The 20805-nt window shown below is 37.5% G+C and overlaps 1 protein-coding gene across 5 annotated transcripts in view; it reads left to right on the forward strand.

Annotated features, from left to right (window-relative positions):
* Positions 1 to 19475, forward strand: part of LOC131677089 (sodium-independent sulfate anion transporter) — a 58132-nt gene extending 38657 nt beyond the window's left edge. For 4 of the 5 annotated variants that reach the window (XM_058956671.1, XM_058956674.1, XM_058956673.1 and 1 more), the window contains 8 exons: positions 12869 to 13058; positions 16470 to 16605; positions 16753 to 16861; positions 16966 to 17379; positions 17441 to 17795; positions 17863 to 18165; positions 18227 to 18372; positions 18438 to 19475. In XM_058956671.1, coding sequence (XP_058812654.1) covers positions 12935 to 13058; positions 16470 to 16605; positions 16753 to 16861; positions 16966 to 17379; positions 17441 to 17795; positions 17863 to 18165; positions 18227 to 18372; positions 18438 to 18794 — 1944 coding nt within the window. In that variant the 5' untranslated portion in view covers positions 12869 to 12934 and the 3' untranslated portion in view covers positions 18795 to 19475. Of the gene's footprint in view, positions 1 to 9188; positions 9415 to 12868; positions 13059 to 16469; positions 16606 to 16752; positions 16862 to 16965; positions 17380 to 17440; positions 17796 to 17862; positions 18166 to 18226; positions 18373 to 18437 lie in introns of those variants that run through there. The other variant, XM_058956672.1, reaches the window with a different exon arrangement.
* The last annotated feature ends 1330 nt before the right edge of the window (positions 19476 to 20805 follow it).

A 20805-nucleotide genomic window follows, 5' to 3' on the forward strand; every position in this document is an offset into this window, starting at 1 on the left:
TTTATGAACCAATTTCACAAGAATTGGCTTGAATTCTCAAATTGGATTAGGTTTTATAGAAGATTCGAATCTATATTTGATGTGGTTTTAGGCGTTTTTGGAAACGAAAGCTTTCCCATTACCTGAGGAAAACAAAACATTTTGCATTGCAAAAAACCGGTTGAGGTTGGTTATTTGATGAGGAAAATAAATCAAACTCCTTTGGTTTTATTTTGCATCTGTGGTTGTAAATGAGCTGTCAAATCTTAGCAGACCATGACGCAATCAAAAGAAAAAAAATGTGCAAAAGTTCAGAAAGCAAAATCAATTAATATTTATACAAGTACGCTGATTACATGATATCGTATATTCAAAATGAATTTGTTCCGTCATACATTTATTTGTGTTGGTGTGAAGCAGTAACTAAACCTCGCTTTTATTGCATAAAATGCATGATTGTCACACAATATACGATCGAACTGTTGTAATTGAGTTCTACAAGATGACGACACGAATGAACTCATGATGAATGAAGTTCATGTTTGACAATTCTCGGTGGTTTGTTTACTTTGTCAGTTGCGTGAGTACGAGTGCAACGGGTGCGTATCTGTTGCATTCTAACCCACGTAACTTCCATGTAAACAAACCACCGAGAATTGTCAAACGAAGTTCATCCGGCTCATTTTGCGGGGTTATATAGGTTGGTGTAAAACCTAATGCAATGTAACGTTTTGGGTGTACTAACTTTCTTGCTTACGTATCGATGTGAAAATATTTAGAATTATATTAAATTCAATCAAGCTGAACGTGAAGCATCAAACAGATAACAAGCAAACATTAGCATAAAAAATTCAAACCCGGTTGTTCCCGCGACCCCTTCGCCGCTGCGAACTCTGGGAAACAAAGGAATTGAATCTATCAGATCATCGCATATTCGATCTTAAACACTATGCTGCAGCTGCTCAATTAATCTTTGGAAGAATTCCCGGTTGTGTTTTTGTTTCGTTTTTATCTAGACATGCAAAGTGATTATTATCAAACAATCGTCACATCACGAAATACACTTTTTTCATCAACTTAATCGGAGTGCTCGTGCGAATCAAATTTCCGCAAACCGATCCTAATCTAAGACGAACGATCCCGCCCTGTGCGGGCAGATTGGGTTGCAACTTATTAGCATACAACGGGGAAATATTTTCTAGAAACCGATTGACGCTTGTGTTAGAAGAGTAGATGTTTCTATTAAATTATAAAATGAGTTTGTTGTTTTGCAATGGAAAAGTCTGTATATACTCTCTGACATAAGCACTACAACAATTTTAACTCTTATTTCAAAGTATGTATGAATTTCAGCAAAAATATTTTAGTCTGAAAGAATGTTTAGTTTTTCTTCCCAAGTGAGTCCGCTGTTGGATTATGGGAACGAAGGTGTTTTTGTTGGACTGCTTTGACAGATGCAAGTACCCTACCCTACTTGTTCCTCGGTTTCGAAATCATGAACATTGACCTTTCTGTTCCCGTTGTAAAAGAAATGGTACCGAATTAGGGGGTTGAGATTAGGTATTTCGCGACGGGTTGAGGTTAGGTATTTTTTGACTTTGCATCTGTGATTGTAAATGAGCTGTCAGAAATCTTAATACAACAGAAAATTTTATATTTTCTAAAAACTGATTAAAACTAGTCGGTGTTTTAGAAGATTGTATATGTCAGTCAAATTTTCAAATGAGTTTGTTGAATTCCGTTTTAAAATGATAGAGTTTGCATACATTTTAAAATGAAAAGTCAACTACAGAACTATCTTTATTTTTCTTAATTAGTGTATGTACAACCCTTTCGTGATTATACTTTTTACGAAGTGTTAGGGTATTTAATTACTAATTGTAGCTTATTAAATCTATATCATTGATGAATTAAACAAATACATGTCGCCCTCTTAAGTAATTTCTGTGTGTGATTTGCTAAATTCTTCGCTACTCTCCACGCATGTCAGGAAACACCCCATTTACCATCGGGCTGGATCCGCCTATGTATGTATGCACATATCGACGACGTTGTTGTGGCTTTGCATCGCACGTTTGTAAAAATGATATCAGTGGCCAACAAGTGGAGGTCAGAACTAACCATTCTGCCAGCTGCAATCTGAGCTTCAGAATGATTTCCTTACATACCGTCACGTTTGGTGAGATTAGTTCGCTAATAGATATGGACTGTTTTGTGCTTGGGTTACACACCGTGCTGCAGCTATTCCAGTCTGTCCAAAGAGCAATTTCGTCAATGCAGTGACTCATTTTCTTGATGCATAAATTTTTTGACACAATGTCTCCATTGTGTACATTTTATTGTTTTTGTTGTTTCGCTGCATAACATAGGTATGACATTATGTATGAAATTGATCTAATTTTCGCCTAATCATCACTCCGCTTATTTCAACCTGAATGTTAGGGTAGCTCTTGGTATCGATGTTCACAAAAGTCTTATTAAATAGTCAAGGAAAGCGTTTATTCGACCGGTCATACGTGGTATCTTTTGATGTTGAATTTTCTAATGCTTTTTAGAATCCTATTTTCGAAACGATTAAATTAAACACTAATCAACCGACTGCGATCAATTGTGTATGGTAGGGACGGGCATTGCGTAGTTGGTAAATCGATTGCCTTGTATGCAGCTCACCTGGATTCGATTCCCAACCTCGCACATAGGGTTAGAGATTTTTCTAAAAAAGATTTCTCTAACCCGCAAAGAGGCAAATGACCCTAAGGTTAAAACCTCTATAATCAAAATAAAAAAAATGGTGTAAGGTTTGTCCAGTGTTTCAATCGTTCGTATTATATCCTTTAAATCCTCTTTGAATTTTGGCTTTCTTAAAAGCAGAAATTAGGGCACCCATCGGCCTATTTTCGTGTGGACTAGGATACCATTCCAGGTACCATGACTGTACTGTACATAAGTGAATACCGAAATATTATGTCTGCCACAAATAATCACATGAAAAGCTTATCATGGGATGATCGTCGTAAAGTGTTAATAACTACCCTACCAAATTAAGTGTGCTAATTTCAAACATACAATTGAATTCGGCATACCAAAAAAAGAGGTGTAATATTTGTGATAGCAATTTTCAATTCAGAACAATTATTTGTCGCTTTACAGGTAGATGCCTCGTTTGAAAGCGAACAAATTTGTGCTAATAAAAATCACTTTATTGGCTACCAAATGCGTTCAAATTAGCATGTGATTATCATGCTGAGGTAGAGGTAACTGTTGTGTTTGGTATTTGTCGGTTATTGCGTTTTGGCTGGTACGGACAAAATTTTCGGCTCATGCGTCAACGATTGAAAATAGCATGCTCTTGAGTCACCTACAAATATTCGAATTCATTGAATGAAAATCCATCATATTCACCCGTATTCATATTCAATGACACAACCGAAAACGTCAAACTAAGTGCGAGCAATGCCAGCTACTGAAAACTGCGAGCCAGAAATGCCTATTTTTCCTTGAAAAAGGTGGGGTCAAGAGAGTCGAAAAGCCTTTTTTCATGAAGATAGGTGCTTCTCCCGCAGTGCTAGAAGCTGCTCAATTTTTACCTTCCAATGCTCAATACAATTCTCCTAAAATATTTATAACAGTCCAATTGCGTGGAAAACGTAGCCAAAGACAGTCTAAATTGATAAGTTTTATCAGTTTTCAATAATACTGCAACATAACGAAGATATATGAAAATTTCATTTACCGTCGTTAAAGTAAACTGTCCCTGGCAGCACTGCTTCATCGGTATCCAATCAGACTAATTGCAATAACTTCAGTTCTAGAGCTGATCCTTGTAACTGTTAAAACTCAATAGTCACATTTATTAGCCTTTCTTTTTGTGCAAACAAATCTTGCCTCAATCAAAAGTTATAGAAGTTTGAAAACGTTGTTGTTCACAAAGAACATGGACATTAAGGGGTTATAGAAAACGTATAAATTTGTCTGAAAGCAAGATGTGGCGGCCTTATTTTTTGGTTTTTGCGCGAGACAAAAATTAAGCGTAAGGTAAAAAATTAAGAAATCTGTGCTAATCTGTGCATTGTACATGACAACTGTGGAAATCTGTGTTTTTGAAATCTGTTCAGCATATTGAAAATCTGTGATCATCAGATTAATCTGTGAACCTGCCATCCCTGCTGCGAGCAGTCAAAATACATGTATTTGAAGTGAAAAAGATGGTACATACTAAAAATATTTACGTCTCGCAAGGTGCACATAAAAGGAGGGTGACGATTCACGTGAATTACATCCAAGAACCTGTAAAAATATGTGTCGCTCACAATTTTCCAGTTCCTTCAGAGGAGTTTTACATCATGAGTGACATAATATTTTATTTTACATGTCAAACTATGTAAAATTCTATTACCAGATAGACGTATACGTCGCAATGTTGTTTATGTTAAATGTATTTTTTTTTCTCTAAATGTCCACTCTCACATATAGGCTAGTCGAACTAATCCAGTCTATGAAAAGAATTTATGCATTTATTTTCAAGGTGCATTAAAAATTATTACCACCCCCCTCTCCGCTATAATTTTAAAGATGTATGTGATAAGATCATGTCTAGTGTTTGATTTTGACATTTGCTCTTTGGTTGTAAAAATGGCGTTCGTCGACAGCCAAGAAGACTGGATCGGGGAGGAATCGTAATCCGGAGGCCACAAAAACGACGCTGGCTAGCCGGAACCTCAATCTCTCCGACCGAGATGTCGCAAGCAAGCTGAGAGTGTCTTTTATAACAGTGCATCGTCTGACAAGAAGATGGTTACTCCAAATTGTAACAATAAGCAAAAAAAGTGGTAGAGGATGATGAAACCTACGTCAAGGCAGACTTGTAACAGGTCAGGAATAATATACGTCGGCTGGAAAAGAAGGCAGAGATTTTCAAACATATTAAGCTGTCGCAGTTCGCAAAGAAATATCTCATGTGACAGGCCATCTGTTCCTGTGGCTTGAAGAGCAACATTTACATCGCAACCGCGACCATGAATTTGAAAATTTATTTGCAGGAGTGCCTGAAAAACGTCAAGTAACACAATTGTTTCGGTCATGGAATGGTATGCCACGAAACACGTACTGGTGGTCCCCAAGAACATGGACCCTCCCAACATGCTAGAACTCCGTCTAATGGAAAATATTGGGTAATCGTCAAGCAGAACCACAAGAAGACGCGGAAGACAGTTTTTAGCGAGATGTTGTTCAAGAAACAAACTGGAGGTCTACGCTGAGGAAAGTGACCAAAATTTGATGTAAGGAGTCAAACAAATTACCCGGAAATAGTGATCTTTAGGGATGTGCGTACTACGGCATTTTATCGTTGACGTAATTCTAAACTTGCCATAATCTAACAAGCCGCAATTGACGATGTGACGGAATATAACAGTGTTCTGTTTAATTTTACATGAAAGATGAAGTTTCCATGCGCAGTGCCAAAAAATTACATCATTCAACATTTTAAACAAACGCCATATGTGGAGTAAAATTACGTGTCTCGCAAAATTCCACGACATGTAAAATTAAAATCAAATGTAAAACTATGTCATTTTTGATGCTCGTATATGTCATGGTCAGAAGACGTAAATTTACACGAGTTTTTCTAGGTGTGTGGTTAGTACTGTGAGTTAATACCTCAATCGTTTTGCTATTTCTAAGCCCGAAACTATTGAAAAAACATTTTTTAGTTTGTTTCCTTTTAGGAAATAACACATCCAAACCCATGCGACTTGATCGGCTATATAGGTTGCCTCATCAGATCTCCCATAGTTTGCAGATGAAACTTGGGATTGCTAGCGGATTGCGAAAGTACTAGATCATGCTGTGTGTGGTGCTGTCCCGGTTTACAATAAGGCGAACGAGATATTTACAGATACATCATTTAGTAGGACAACTGTTAGTTTGTTGCCTGATTTTAGTTTTTTTTTAATCTAAAATCAATACATATGAAAAACAGGCACCATTTTTCCAAATTAAAATTCCTATTCGAATTCACTAAAAAACTAAATATTCACTAAAAAAAACTGTACGAATTGAACTTGCAAAAACAATATAATGTGGTTTTTTAAAAACAGTTTTGACTGATTAACACACATTCTTGTTTGACCAATTTTTGATCATAACACCCTTTATTCAATGTACATTTTGTACCACAATCCAGCTTTAATTGCACAGTCGTAAATCAAGTTGACAATGAAGTTTTATTCTTCAACTGGTGGTAGGAACTGGGTAAACGCGATTACTTCTGTTATAGTTTCCGCGTATTTCTTTGAGTCGATATTTCATGTGAGATAACACGAAATAGAGTTACGTGTTCCTTTTTATTCTTAGCTTCTTTCTACATCCTATCTATTTGAATACAATAGTTAGGACGTCATCGGTCCTTTCTGTACATCGCATTGACTCAATTGATAAAAAGCGTGGGGCCCGATTCGAATTTTTGTTTCGTTCGTTGTCAAGAGGATGACATGACGTCATATTGGCGTAGTCAACATAAAACATTTTGTTTGTAACAAAATTAAGAAAATTTGTCTAAATACAAACAAGGAGCACTTTAGTTTGCATCAAAATAGAGAAAGTGTGCATTGTTTGCTATTGTTTACTGCTACTGCTGTTTGTTGATGACATTTCAAGCGATTTTGACGTTGTCAAATTGACCCCCATTGATCGGTGGAAAAACGATGTTGCCTATTGTCAAACTCTGTGTGTAGAGATGGGGACGCCAGCTGCCTGTTCGTTGTACTTCTGTTTTAGTAGTGGGTGGTAGTTGGTTTCAGCGTGAAAAAAAACACTTTTTTTGCGATTTTTTTTTTATATCCGGGTGAAGCGAATTGATCAAACTTTTTGTAGATTATAATGTATCATTTCATGCGAAAAACACGATTTGCGGTGTCAACTTCCAATCAGAACTGTATCGATTTTGTTGGCTATTTTCGGCAAATTTGAGACTAAGAGAAACGAAAGCAATGAAATTGAAAGACGGATAGGTATTCTTGAGCGAATCAGTTATGAACTTAGAACGGAAAACTAGAACTAGGCAGGCTCATATGAGCATGATCGAACGCTCAACTCCTACTCTGCAGAAGGCAAAGAATTCTTCACATTTCCTTTCGATCATGCCCATATGAGCCTGCCTAGTTCTAGTTTTCCGTTCTAAGTTCATAACTGATTCGCTCTAGAATACCTATCCGTCTTTCAATTTCATTGCTTTCGTTTCTCTTAGTCTCAAATTTGCCGAAATTAGCCAACAAAATCGATACAGTAGAACCTTGCGGCAATTAAAACAGTAACATTCCAATCAGAACTACTTAATTGATTTATTTCAAACTTTGCATGCATATTCGATGTGTCAAACACCTTACCACTACGTTTAGTTTTCGAGATAACTTTTTAATTAAGGGTTTTTTTTACTCATTTGATTAAAAATTGCTATCTTGCTGAATCTTTTTTTTCAGGCAATAAAATATGGCATATTTATTTCATTCAACTTCAATACCATAACCGTACACTGGCACCGTATGCTTAGCTGCACTCATTAGGTTGTGTACAACAACTGGCTGCAGCTTCTTTTGTACGGAAACCAACTTTTTCTTCATGTCTTCCTCAGATTTGACCTTTATAATTGCCTAGAATTTTTCGATGGGCTTTAGTTCCAGTGCGCCAGGGCGCGGGGGGGGGGCGCTCACGTTCTTGACACGAAAGTAATCCCGTAGGCTTCGTGGAAAAGTTTTTTGGCCACATCCCTGGCAGAAGCATTGGCATTCCGCTTCCAATACACGCTTGTGATCCTGATCACTAATAAAACATCCATTCTGACCGCATTTGTCCTTCCGTTCGATGCTCAGAGTTTGGTAGTAACGTTTAACCACATGACTCACCGTTGACTGCACCATTCCGAGTTGTTTTCCGATGTCCCTATGAGAGAGTTGAGGATTTTCCAGGTGCTTGCCCAAAATCAATTCGCGACGTTGCTTTTCGGGTGACGCGATTTTTTCCAATTCACGAAACACTGACAGCGATAGAAATACAATGTAAACAATACACTCTAAACTACTTCTATCCAAATTTTCAAGAGAGAATACCCAATGGGTTATTTTCTACAACGTTTTCTACGAACTAGATCATGCTTACAAAACAACGCACTTTTTGACAGATTTTAACCGTGTTGCCAAAATATGGATTATTGTTCACGCGATGAATGGCGAGGGTTTGCTTTCTTCGACACCATACTGGCATTTTAAAAGAAAATTAAAAGAAGCTGTATTTTTTGATAAAATTAAAAAAAAACTACGTAAAACATTAAAGGAACGTTTCGCGCTTGTAGAAATGTTCATGGAATTTCAAGGACGAACGATTGAAATAACTAGTTCCACAATTGCGATCGGAACACATTATTTATCGCGAACACACAAACGCCTAACTATTCGAAATAAGGAACCCGTATCCTGGATATCCAAGCTGCGAGATCCACAATAAAGAAAAACCATTAAACGGAAAAACAGAAAGTCGCATTTCCAACGGAGCAGCTTGGTGACCTGTCAGCAGCTTGTGATTAGAATTTGTTTCCTACGCTCAGTCTAACATTGTTCTCTGTCTGTATTGGTGTCAAACACACCCTCCATTTATTGCTGGTCAATCGATTTAATAGAACCAACTAGTCATCGAGAGGCATTTAAACGGCTTGTTCAGCGATCACCCGACTGGAACGTGCTCGCTGGGGATTTCTACGCAAGGCGCACGTGATTTGACAAAACCGAGACGAAGCAACAAAAAAAAACAACAATTTCACAAAGCCGAGCTCATGTTGAAGGAATCCCCATTTTGACAAGAGTTACCAGATGTTACCGGCCCTCTTCGGAAATATCGCGTGAGCAGGAATATGGACTGACACTTGCTCTTCTACAGGACACCTAGGGTAAATCGGAATTGCTTTGCAATCAAACTTCGCGGAGATTCCGGACAGTGTCAACTGGTTTCAAAAGCGCCAAAGAAACAAAGCGATACTGTGTTCGGTAGCCGTCGCGATCGTGCCGTTTGCGGTGGGGGAAAACAGAATTCCGCTTCACATTCATACCCTATTTACATATTCTCTGCGGTTTTCTGTGGGTAGTGGATTAAGTCGTTGATGTTTGTTGATGATGATGTTGTTCCGTCAGCAGGGGCGGGTGGGTATTACGATTGATCCCATAGCTCGAGAAAATGGCTGATCTGGCTCAGTCACCGATCGGCCGGTAGCGAAGCAAGTCGTGATCAGTTCTCCGGAGGCTCGTGCTAGTGACGTTTGTTGGCGAAAAAAGTGCAATTTGTTGAGATCAAAGTGTTTGGGAAATATTGATTGATGAGTTTGAGGTTGAAATTGTTGAATAGGTTATCGAAACAACAACAATAAGCGAAAAGTTTATAAAAGAAAAGGTAATAAATGTTTTTTTACATTTTAGCTTTCTTAACAGTTAGTAAACAATTTTGACAATATCCTCTCCAATACTATCTAAATTTAAGGGTTTGCTAATTTTACTAACTTCGCTTTGTTGGAAGAAAATTGTGAACAAGTTTTAAATAAACCATGTTTGTTTGTGATTTGTGTAATACAAGCTTAGCTTATCCGGTTAACGTTTTTATTAAAGTGCTGAGAAGTCGTTGAGTTATTTTTGAAAGGTACTTAACACAATGTTTAACTGAAATGCAAGATTAGCTTGAGATGGACTATCATACGTTCCTACAAATATAATACAATATAGGTGGGAAGTTTATTAGATGGTGTGATTTCCAACCTTTTAGTTTGCCTTTTTTTAATTTCGATCAATACGAATAAAAGGTGAACCAAAAAATTTAAAGATAGCTATCAAAGTGTCTTAAATCTCTTAAATCTCAACTAGCACTTTTTTGGAAAAAAATATTTTTTGAATTGGACGTAGCCAGGGAGGTTGAGGGCTAACTCCCCAAACCCGAATTATTTTACTTTAAGGAAAAAATTACTTTTAAATTTAACTTTTTTAAAATCGATTTTTTTTAGTGTAGGAGTCGATGAAGATTTTTTCAATATTTCATTCAAAAATTTAACTGATTTTGTGAAAATCACTCTTACAACATTTTTTGTGGGATTTGTCATTTTTAGACTATAGCCATTTGAAAAATTGGTAAAAAAGGGTTGGCCCTTTTCAGAAGACAGTGTAGATCATTTTTGGAAAAAACAAAGCATGCAAAGGGGCTTTTTGTGACAAAGTTCTCGTGTACAGAACGTTTGATTAAAATCTGAGTTTAGGCTTACGAAAGTTGTCTTCATCCAGTTTCATCACCTATGCCATTCAGTACTGAAATCTTTCAACGTGTTATTCCAAACAGAAAGGTTCGTTTACCGGATTACGTGGAAACACGTGGTTGAAAGTGAATTGGGATGCACTCGGCTGTGTTTATATAGAATATGACAAAATAGAGATGCTACTACACGATCTGGTGCTGCGTACTTGGATCAAGTTCATTGAAAATGCACGTCTCAATACAAACAAGTAAATGAGTCAAAATTTCCCAAATGGGCCACCTTAAATAGGTAGAGGGAACTAGGTCAATTCGGATCTAGTAAGGGTTTTTTAGAACTGATCGAACGATCGACCTGTGTTAACTGATTTGCCAATATTTTTTGGCATCTAGTGGGCAAATTAAATAGATTGAATATATGCCAGCTGCGGTTGAGTGTGATCTCGCTCTAGACGCAGTAGTACTGGTACGTTACCATAGCATAGGTATAGCATTCACACTTAATTTTTTTCTGTTAAATCTTGCATTTTTTGCAACTTTTGCCGAGATTTGAACAGCACTCGAAAAATTTATTTTTCACTAAGATATCAGTAAAAGCTTCAATCGTTTGCTGAAACTCGGAAAATATTTCGTCGAAAATCAGCAAACAAATCACACTTTTCTGAGATATCAGTATAAACATTTACTGATTACTCGGCTGTGCGGGAAATTGCCGAGCTCAACTAAGTGTGTAATGGTTTGTGCATTGTGCTGGAATTTCGAGGGTTGCAGGTTCGAATCCTGCATCTCAAGGGAAATTTTTTCACATAATTAAACTTGCTCATGTACCAAAGCTGGAAAAGTTTTGTGTTCTGCTTGGTAAAATTTCTGATTTTTGATAATTGTGTGAAAATAGTAGAAGTAAAAAATTCAAAATCGTGGCAGTCATCGGAAAACTGTTTTGACGTAGATGCTGCACAAAATTTTTGCATGGACAAAACCTGAAAGTCTTTTGAGAAGGTCTTAAATATAATATCAAAACGTGGAGAAGAAATATAATGTAAATATAACTTCTCGAGAGATTGAAAAATGCTACGTTTTGTTTAAGCATTATGTTGCCACCAAAAGCCCGTGGTGTAAGATTTTTGATGGACGTTTATTGATGTCCTCATACACGCACAGAAAACTGTCCGAGAGAATTAGAATTACCGGTGGCCAGGGATGCCACATTGAAATCAAAAATATCTTTTTATCCTCTGTGATGACTAAAACCGAAAAAAATCTGTGAAAAATCACAAAATTTTCAAAAATCTGTGGAAATCTGTGAAATTTCAATCAAAATGCCAAAAATCTGTCATCTGTGGAAAAGAATCTTTGATCAAAAATTTCGAAAAAAAAATCTGTGACATTACAGAAAATCTGTGAATATGGTAACCTCGCCGGTGGCCAAGGCAGCCGAAAGTCCTGTTGGCAGGGGTGCCACTATTTTTCAAAGAAAATTTGGCAACTAAAACTGTCTGGCGAAATCTGTCACTTGACATATATTTTAATCTTCACAGAACGTGCATCAATCTATTTTTCTTAAATTTGGGAAAAGGTAAATGACCCTAATTTCCAAAATGTATACTATTATTTTAATTACATTATAATTTGTGTGTAACAACTTCTATGATTTAACAATCTGGAAGAATAAGACGTTCGTCTTTTTACCTTGACTCTACAAAAAAAAACTCTGTCGGTGCCAGATAAATTTGACATACTGGCATCCCTGTCTGGTGGGAGTATAGCATACTTTACGTCTAAAGAATGCTCGGGTGTGCAATTCTGTCGCTCAAATTTCAAAGTAGGTAATTATTTTTTTGTTTGAATCATCTGTCACTTTAGAGATTGATATTGAAAACTTCTGAACTGATTGTGATTTAATAAAAAAAAAAAATTAAATTGCCATTTCGTGAATCAGCGATTTTTTTCTGATCCCATCTCTCTTAGACACTTTTTTCCAATCAGCCGTATAACAAACACTGCTCTTGTGTTTCTTTCCAATGGCTACGATGTTGAGAAACTTTGGCAAATCCATAATTTATGTGACGCAAAAGTTTGCAAATTAATAAATAAAAATAACGCCAAACAAGTCAAACGTCTACTTGTTTGCTTTGCCTTGTGCAAATTCCATATGATGTTTCATATGGGATTGCATCCTTATGTTACTAGTAGAGTGTGCGAACTAATAAGTAAACGCGAATAACAACACCACCAATTACCACTGCATCGATAATGAAGATTATTTTTGTTAAAAAAATGAACTGTTTACCTTCGTTGTACTGCTGTTGTTTACCGCCATTGTACCTCGGCATGACTCAGAAATGCTTTATTTAAATAAAAACCGTGTAGTGATTGAACGGTTTTGGGACAGTGATCAAACAAATTTAAATACTTGTTTTCCGTTATGCTCATCCTTTTTTGTTGACTCATTGTAGTTCAAATTATTCTTTTATCTTCATTCTAACGATATCCAATTGATTGCTGAACAAAAGGAAACAATATAAAGTTTAGAGTGTAAGAGAGAAATGATTTTTTTTGTTAAAACTCTTTTTAGTTGATTTACCTAATTACGTGTATATTTTACTTACAGAGAACGCATTCGGACCCCAAAGGACAGCTTTACTCACCGTGGAGCGACAACAGCAACTGTGACACAATGAGAACGAAAGTTAGTCCGGACGGATCGTACGTCAACGAGGCGATGAGCTGTTCCAGCTTAAACATAGCAATGCCCGCCGGGGAGCCACATGGTGGTTTGACGGGATCCAATGAATTTATATGTAAGTTTTGTTTAAGGCATCGACATCCACCTGCCGTCACTAATTGTTTGTTCAAACTTGATTGGTCGATTCTTCACTCAAATTTAAAGGATGTTTGTTTTGCATATAGAGGTTTTAACCTTAGGCTCATTCGCCTCTTTTTCGAACAAGTTAAAATTTCTAACCATATGTCCGGAGTTAGGAGTCAAACCCAGGTGAGCTGCGTTCAAGGCAATCGATTTACGAACTACGCTATGCCTGCCCCTCCAAAAGATTGTTTGCATATTTGTGTAGTGCTACTCCGAAAGTTAGTGATTTTCTTCTAGTCGTGAAACCCAGATTTGATTAAAATTTAATACAAGCTATCCCGTCCTACTTATTTCAAGGTACTTGAAAGCAATGTTTAAGAACAAATTTGGAATCTTTGGCCCAGACCGGAACGAACGGTTTCATACTGAATCGATAATGTCCCATTTTCCATTTTTATTAGAGAGGACATTTCAGTGTAAAAGCTTTCGTTTTGAATGAAAGCTTTATATCTCATTGTTCATCTTTTTACTGCATGGGATCGAGATAGTAAGTTTCAGTTCACCATTTTAAACACAATTGTCTTGTGTAGTATAACTGTCGCCTCTTATTTATGGGAAACGGTAAAATAAATCATTCGTGTTTTCCATAGCACAATTTAAAGGCTCAATTTACTGTGAATAAGGGGGGTGTAAAAAGGTAATAGCTTCTAACAAGTTAAAACTGACTGCACTTTCGGTAGAAGCAAAGCCCATTTATGGTTCTAAAGCGCATGCTTTATAAGTCACAAGATTTACAATTTATGGCACAGCTATGCGTAATTTTAAGTATTGTTGCCGATACAAATGCTTTACGTTTAAATGTCCAAATTTATCACGCCATCAAAAACCGATGTGTATTGGTTTTCTTGAAAACTAGTTTTTGGAAAAATGAAAGTGAAGTAATTAATATGGAATATTAATGCTAAAAACATCAGTTAACAAAAAAATTCATCCGGCTCAACAGGGATAAATCCTGGGTTTTTTCATAACTAGAGAGTATGAACATAAATATTGAACATGTAGTGGAAAATATTCGTATGGACGATGTGCGTTTCAAATGGGACTGACGTATTGAAGCAATATCGTGAATACTGTGCATTGACGAAAATCGAAGACTACATATTAAGAAGACTGATATCTCTTTCCTTCCTCATACAAACGAGAGGCGACAGAGGTTACAGCGCCTCTATTGGAGGAAGGTAGGGCGCTTAATGTAAAAGTGTATATGTGTGTGCATCACTATGGGAAGTACCACCTTTACCCGCAAGATGCGTTGCTGTTACCACAGATAACAGACGTTTAGGCTCGATTTGAATCGTGTGTAAATACCCGCTACTGAGATTCCGAATAAATCTGACGTCTGAAACACGTTTGGCAAACGTTTGTAGATGGCACAATGATCGATGCAATGCAGTTAGAGTGCAGCTGTCAAACACGTATAGCAAACAGTTGCGCAGATGGCAAAATTTTGTTCTAGCCTAAACGTCTGTTATCTGTGCTGTTACTGTCTCCAGATTCTGGACAGAGTTGCCAGTCTTCTTGATATGCAGTCTTCGTAAAAATATTGAACGTGCTATAAATCGGGCCGCTATAAATCGATAGAAGTAATATAATTCGAGTTATTGGGTGGTGAAGGGATGGGGAGAGGTTTCAACTGAACCTTGGATGGATCAGGAGAACAAATATTTATATATATAGTTCTTTTTTACATTGGACACATTTGACAGTGTCGATAAGGTAGTTTATTATACACACTCATCATATTTTAACCATAGCATAGTAGCACCCGGGGACCATAACTGTACTATTCGTGAAATGGTTAACGGAGGGCACAATACACCAAATGATCGGAATGGTTCGTGATATTGTATGTTTATTTTGGGTCATGAATTGGGAAGAATGTTCAATGTACCTTATTGTATACAACCCAGTAGCGATATAATACCGAAAAAAAATAATTATGGACTCACCATTCCCCTTATGCCTTCAAATTTGTTTGAGAAAATTGGCTTTTTTGAATGGCAACGTTACTATTCGGTATATGGTAGAAGTGGCGCTGGCCATAAGTGGAATAGTCAATGTGATTGCCCGTAGTATTGGTTTATCGTTTTGCAAACGATGAGACGAATCTTCCGAGAATAGTTTTCTTAGGTCCACATACCATTGCGGTTATAGTACAGAAATGGTCACGAAATGTGCGGGTAGATGCAAGAAACAAATTTACCAATCCAAGCGTGTCGTTAAACTCAGAACTACCTAAATTTAAGTTAAAAGAACTTATTCTGTGGGTTGTTTTATTTTTCCGTGTATGTTATCTTAACAGCTCTAAATTTTTATGCCGTCGTGCAAGCTGAAGCTTTGATACGAAAAAATATTCGATATTGCGCACTTCCCACCAACCTGGACTCCGCACTTTCAAAGTGCTAGTGATCAAACTGCTACCGAGAACTGCGAGCTGTCAAAACGCATGTATTTCAAGTGATAGAGATGGTACTTTCATAGACCAGTCGAACTAACCAATCTATGAGAAGAATTAAAAAGAAGAATAGTAAGTGCGCAGTGCGGTTAGAATCCAGTTTTAAGTGCCACAAGCAATATTTATCGATAATTAGAAAATGATTATTTTTTTTTAAATTCAAAATAGAGGTTTCAAACTGGTGGATCTCGTCGGCCTCTACTCGCGAAACATCGTTCCTACTTTGTCAAGTATAGGGCCTCTCGTAGTTAACTGAAATAGGAAAAGAAAATAATTTATTAAAACGGATACAATTTACTATGACTTATACCTGATTGCAATAAATTTTGATGAAAAAAAAAAAATTATGGACGTTAATGGAAAAAGATGAAATTTGTCTCTTTTTTACTGTTAAAAATTATAAATCGTCAATTTTTCGTGCCATTGTTAGGTATAAGTCAGACAAAAAGTATATACTTCCAAACATTTTTCTGAATAAAGGAAATCATGTCAATAGAACAATACCTACTCTTGACGTTAGCAGAAAAATATGGTGTCGAAAAAAATCATGGTCTATTATCGATAAATAACGAACAAAAGATCAAAAGCAGAAGCTCGTATGTCTTAATTTTTCCATAAATTAAATCTCAAATATTGCTTTGATTTTCCCCCGAATCCAGGAGAAGGTCCTCTTAAACTTTACTTGCTTTCACGGTAACAATATAAAATATGTACGCCTGCCGGTTCGGGGAGACCAAATCGCGAACAACAAACTGAAATATAAATCAATTATACTAAGTGCTGAGTAGTCAATGTCTGCAATAAAAATTATACTTATTGAACACTATAAACAAACACCCTCTACTTAACAAATCGTCTAAAATCGTTTGATAATTCCGTACTTTCCAGTATCACCGAGTGGAAAGAAGATCACCGCAGAAAGCCGCGTGGAGGAGGTTAATCAATGGTGCCAGCGCAAAGCCAAAAGTGCCTGCTCTAGAAAGATGATGTACAAAAGATTGCCCATACTACGATGGCTACCGAAGTAAGTATTCGACCAATTCTAATGCCAGATCCAGATATAGAGCTCAAACTCGTGCACACGTGCTGTACAGAGTGTCATTATATAACAACGGTTGCAGTTTAACAATCATTTAATTGTCATCGTTTTCTTGTTTTTCTCCCCAAACAGCTACAGTGCAACAGATGCGATTGGGGATTTAGTGGCGGGAATAACCGTTGGCCTTACTGTGATTCCTCAAGCGCTTGCCTATTCCGGTATTGCCGGGCTTCCAGTAGCCGTAAGTGTAGCAACTTGTTTTAATATCTCGATTGCGGTATTTTCCCTCATCAACAGGTTCTAGGTGAATCACGCTTCTTTTTTTTCTATTGTAATTTTTTTTAGTACGGCCTTTATGGTTCCTTTCTCGGGTCTATCGTCTACATATTCCTCGGCAGCTGTAAAGATGTTCCGATGGGTCCCACTGCCATTGCGTCCCTGCTAACGTATCAAACTGCGCGGGGAAATGTGGCCAAATCTATACTTTTGTGTTTCCTAACCGGAATCGTTGAATTGGTGATGGGTTTGTTTGGACTGGGATTCCTAGTGGACTTCGTGTCTGGACCCGTATCATCCGGTTTCACTTCCGCCGTGTCGTTGATCATAGTAACGTCTCAGATTAAGGATGTGCTTGGAATCACGGCTAAGGGAAGTACCTTCCTGGAAATGTGGCAGTCGATCTTCGCTGATATGCACAACATTCGTGCGTGGGATACAGTGCTAGGAATAACGTGTATTGCTGTTTTACTGATCATGAGGGTACGCCATTGGATGCCGCCAAATCAAGACAACCCACTAACCGTTACTTTTTGTCCAATAGATTGTCGCTGGTTTGAAAGTGGGTCCTGACGAGGATGAGCTCAAGTCAAAGAAGCATCGTTTTGTTAACAAATTTATGTGGCTCATTGGAACGTCCCGTAATGCAATTCTCGTGGTGGTATGCGGAGCCATTGGATACGTTTTTCAGTCATCGGCTGCGGCACCGTTTAAACTTATTGGAGATATACCACCAGGAATGCCGTCTTTTGAACCACCACCATTTTCGCTGAACGCCAACCAATCCTCGCTTGGACGGGAGGAATCTTTTTCGGAGGTTGTATCCAGTTTAGGATCCGGATTGATCGTGGTTCCACTTATCGCTCTAATGGAAAATATTGCCATCTGCAAAGCATTCTGTAAGTATTTCCTACATATCTGACCATGTTATGGATTTTACTGATCCAGTATTCATTTATCACACAGCTAATGGCAAACCAGTGGATGCCACGCAGGAATTAATTGCGATTGGAGTTGCAAACATTGCCAATTCCTTCGTGCAAGGTTTTCCCGGTACCGGATCACTCAGCCGAAGTGCCGTTAACAACGCTTCGGGTGTTCGAACGCCTCTCGGGAATATTTACACTGGAGCCCTTGTGGTGCTTTCGCTGCTATTTTTCACGCCATACTTCTCCTACATTCCGAAGGCGACACTTGCGGCCATCATCATAGCAGCAGTCGTTTTCATGGTTGAGGTCAAAGTCGTGAAACCTATGTGGCGAACTAAGAGTTAGTATTCTATAGTAGAATAAATGATGATGTCCTATTGAACAATTGGATTCATTTACAGAGAGTGACCTGATTCCTGGCTTAGGAACATTCATTGCATGTCTTGCCTTGCCGTTGGAGATCGGTATTCTCCTCGGAGTGGGGCTCAACGTCGTTTTCATACTGTATCACGCGGCTCGGCCGAAGATTTCCGTTGAACGGCTAACGGTAAGCGTACATAATCGAAATACCTGAAAAGTGTCATCGTGAACTATCCTTTCTTTTGTTCACAGAGCCCAGCCGGTGCCGAGTACCTGATAATCACTCCAGATCGTTGTCTGATTTTCCCATCTGTTGATTACGTTCGTAATCTAGTAACCAAACATTCCATTCGGCAATCCCTTCCAGTTGTCATCGACTGTTCGCACGTGTATGGTGCTGACTACACGGCCGCCACGGTCATCGACAGCATTACGCGGGATTTTGTCAAACGAGATCAACCGTTGTTCTTCTATAATCTTAAACCGAGTGTTTGTGCCGTATTCGAGGGACTTTCGCCTGCCGATTTCGTAGTTTACTACAGAGAGGAAGACCTGGACCAGCTAATGAAAGAACGTGCTCATAACCCAAAACAGGTTCTTAGCGCATAAGCGTTTGGTCAAAGCATGACTAGCTTATTACCATCAGTATTGGAGAGAACATTCGATGCCAATTGTCGGTAACTTTCTAAAACCGACAGTGTAGAGTGGACGGTCTCAAAAACGACGTCAATATTCGCCAATTGTGAAGCAGAAAACAACCGCGGAAAAGGTTTCCTTTCATTCCTATTTAATTAGTAGAAGTATTTATAACCGAATGACGGTGGAAATATTCGAAGGTTTATATTTATTTGCTTTCAATTGTTCAACAACGCGTGAACCAATTGGCAATTCGCAGTGGTTTCAAGTTGAATGTTAAGTGAAAAGATTAGTGAAGTGTTACCATTACAATGTATTTACAGTTCTGTAAATTTAAAATGTTAATGAAGTTTAGCTGACAAACGATTCCAACACATCAGACCAAACAGCTAATTTATGGTATCCTCAAAATTGCATTGTTTTATTGTTGAGAATTTTGTACGGAAATTTTCAGGCCATATCATTAATATGTATTAGACTTTTAGGTATCATTTTTTTGTTTTCCTAGTTTGAAGATACGAAATGTGTACTTAAACACGAGACCTAGTTTGCATGAAAGGCCCCGATACTGTTTATACATGCAATATGTAGTGAAAAGTAAAAAATACTGTGATAAGCTTTATCAATAAATGTTGAAAGTTCAATATCTGTGAATACCTTCTGTTCTTTCCTTCGATATTTAAATATTTTGATACTATACTAGACGCTCAGTAATAGTCGATCATCAGTCCACCGTAGATATATTGTAAAAACAATCATTTGATGCCATCGACCATCACTAGTTAGAAGCGGAACTTTATGGTTTCGAATGAAAACGTTTGCAGTATTGTTTTAGTGCCAAATCTTATTCCGGCATTATTCGAACATTTAATTCTGTAAAATCCTGACCAAAAACACCAAACGAAGCAGCTTCTAGACAGACGAAAACAGAAACCAACAACTTCCGAAACACTCCGGAATATACTCTTTCTTTAAGCAAACTGCAAAAGGATTTATTTTACCACGATTTAGGAAACACCTGGGACGGGATTTGCCGATAGATGTTTTCTTTTTTTCTGTTCATTCTATCATTTGTCTCACATAGCCTCTCTTTTTGCCTCAGATAGTTTAAAATTTAATGGATTGGCTGTAGGGTTGCCATCTCTGGAGAGGCTTTGGCCCGGAGATTTTCACTGACCTGGGGGTGGTCGATTTTAAGTGGAACAAGACAGAAATTGGAATCAAAACGATTCCTCGGTACTCTAGAGCACTTTAATCGCTTTTTATTACTATAGTATACATATACGTATTTATTACTATAGTATACGTATACGTTAAAGTGAGGCTGTAATTTTTTCACGTCTGAGAACGGTTTTATCGATTTAATCTGGTGTAGTATTTCACTTTCCCGACTAAGTGCCAAGAATACAGAAGCACCTACTACTCTTACTGTGGAGGGTAAGTCGAACGACCATTGCTCTACTTCACAACTAACAGCAAAAAGAGAGCTGGCTGCGGCATCATATGGGAAGCAATATTTGGTGTCGATTATTCATTACCAGAGGTCGTAACAAATGGGAAATACTCACACTAGACGCTGCAGGAGTAGCAAGAACACCGGAAGAACTCGTTTGATGTTGACCTAGTCAGTTGGATTAGAACAAATATTCCATACTTTAGTGCAGCTGGTGATAAGCACAACTAACACTGAAATGATTTTGTAAAATTGCTGCAAAATAATTTTTTTACAGTGGAATAAAATATTTCAATTGTAGCATATAGCGAAATATTACTTTCCTCAATTTGTAGTAAATTTAATTTGTTTTTCATTTTTATTGCTTTGTGAAAGAAATCAGCAATATTTGGTGGAACTCATCTTTGCCACCTTGAAACGAAGGGTTAGTCCGGTAAAATAAATCTGAACCAGAGTAATAGTTAACTTAGACTTTTAAATATTTTGTAAAGCATCAATCAATTCAAAAAAATTGAAATTATGCTTATTCCC

This window comes from Topomyia yanbarensis, chromosome 1, assembly GCF_030247195.1.
Source record: "Topomyia yanbarensis strain Yona2022 chromosome 1, ASM3024719v1, whole genome shotgun sequence".
NCBI lineage: Eukaryota > Metazoa > Arthropoda > Insecta > Diptera > Culicidae > Topomyia > Topomyia yanbarensis.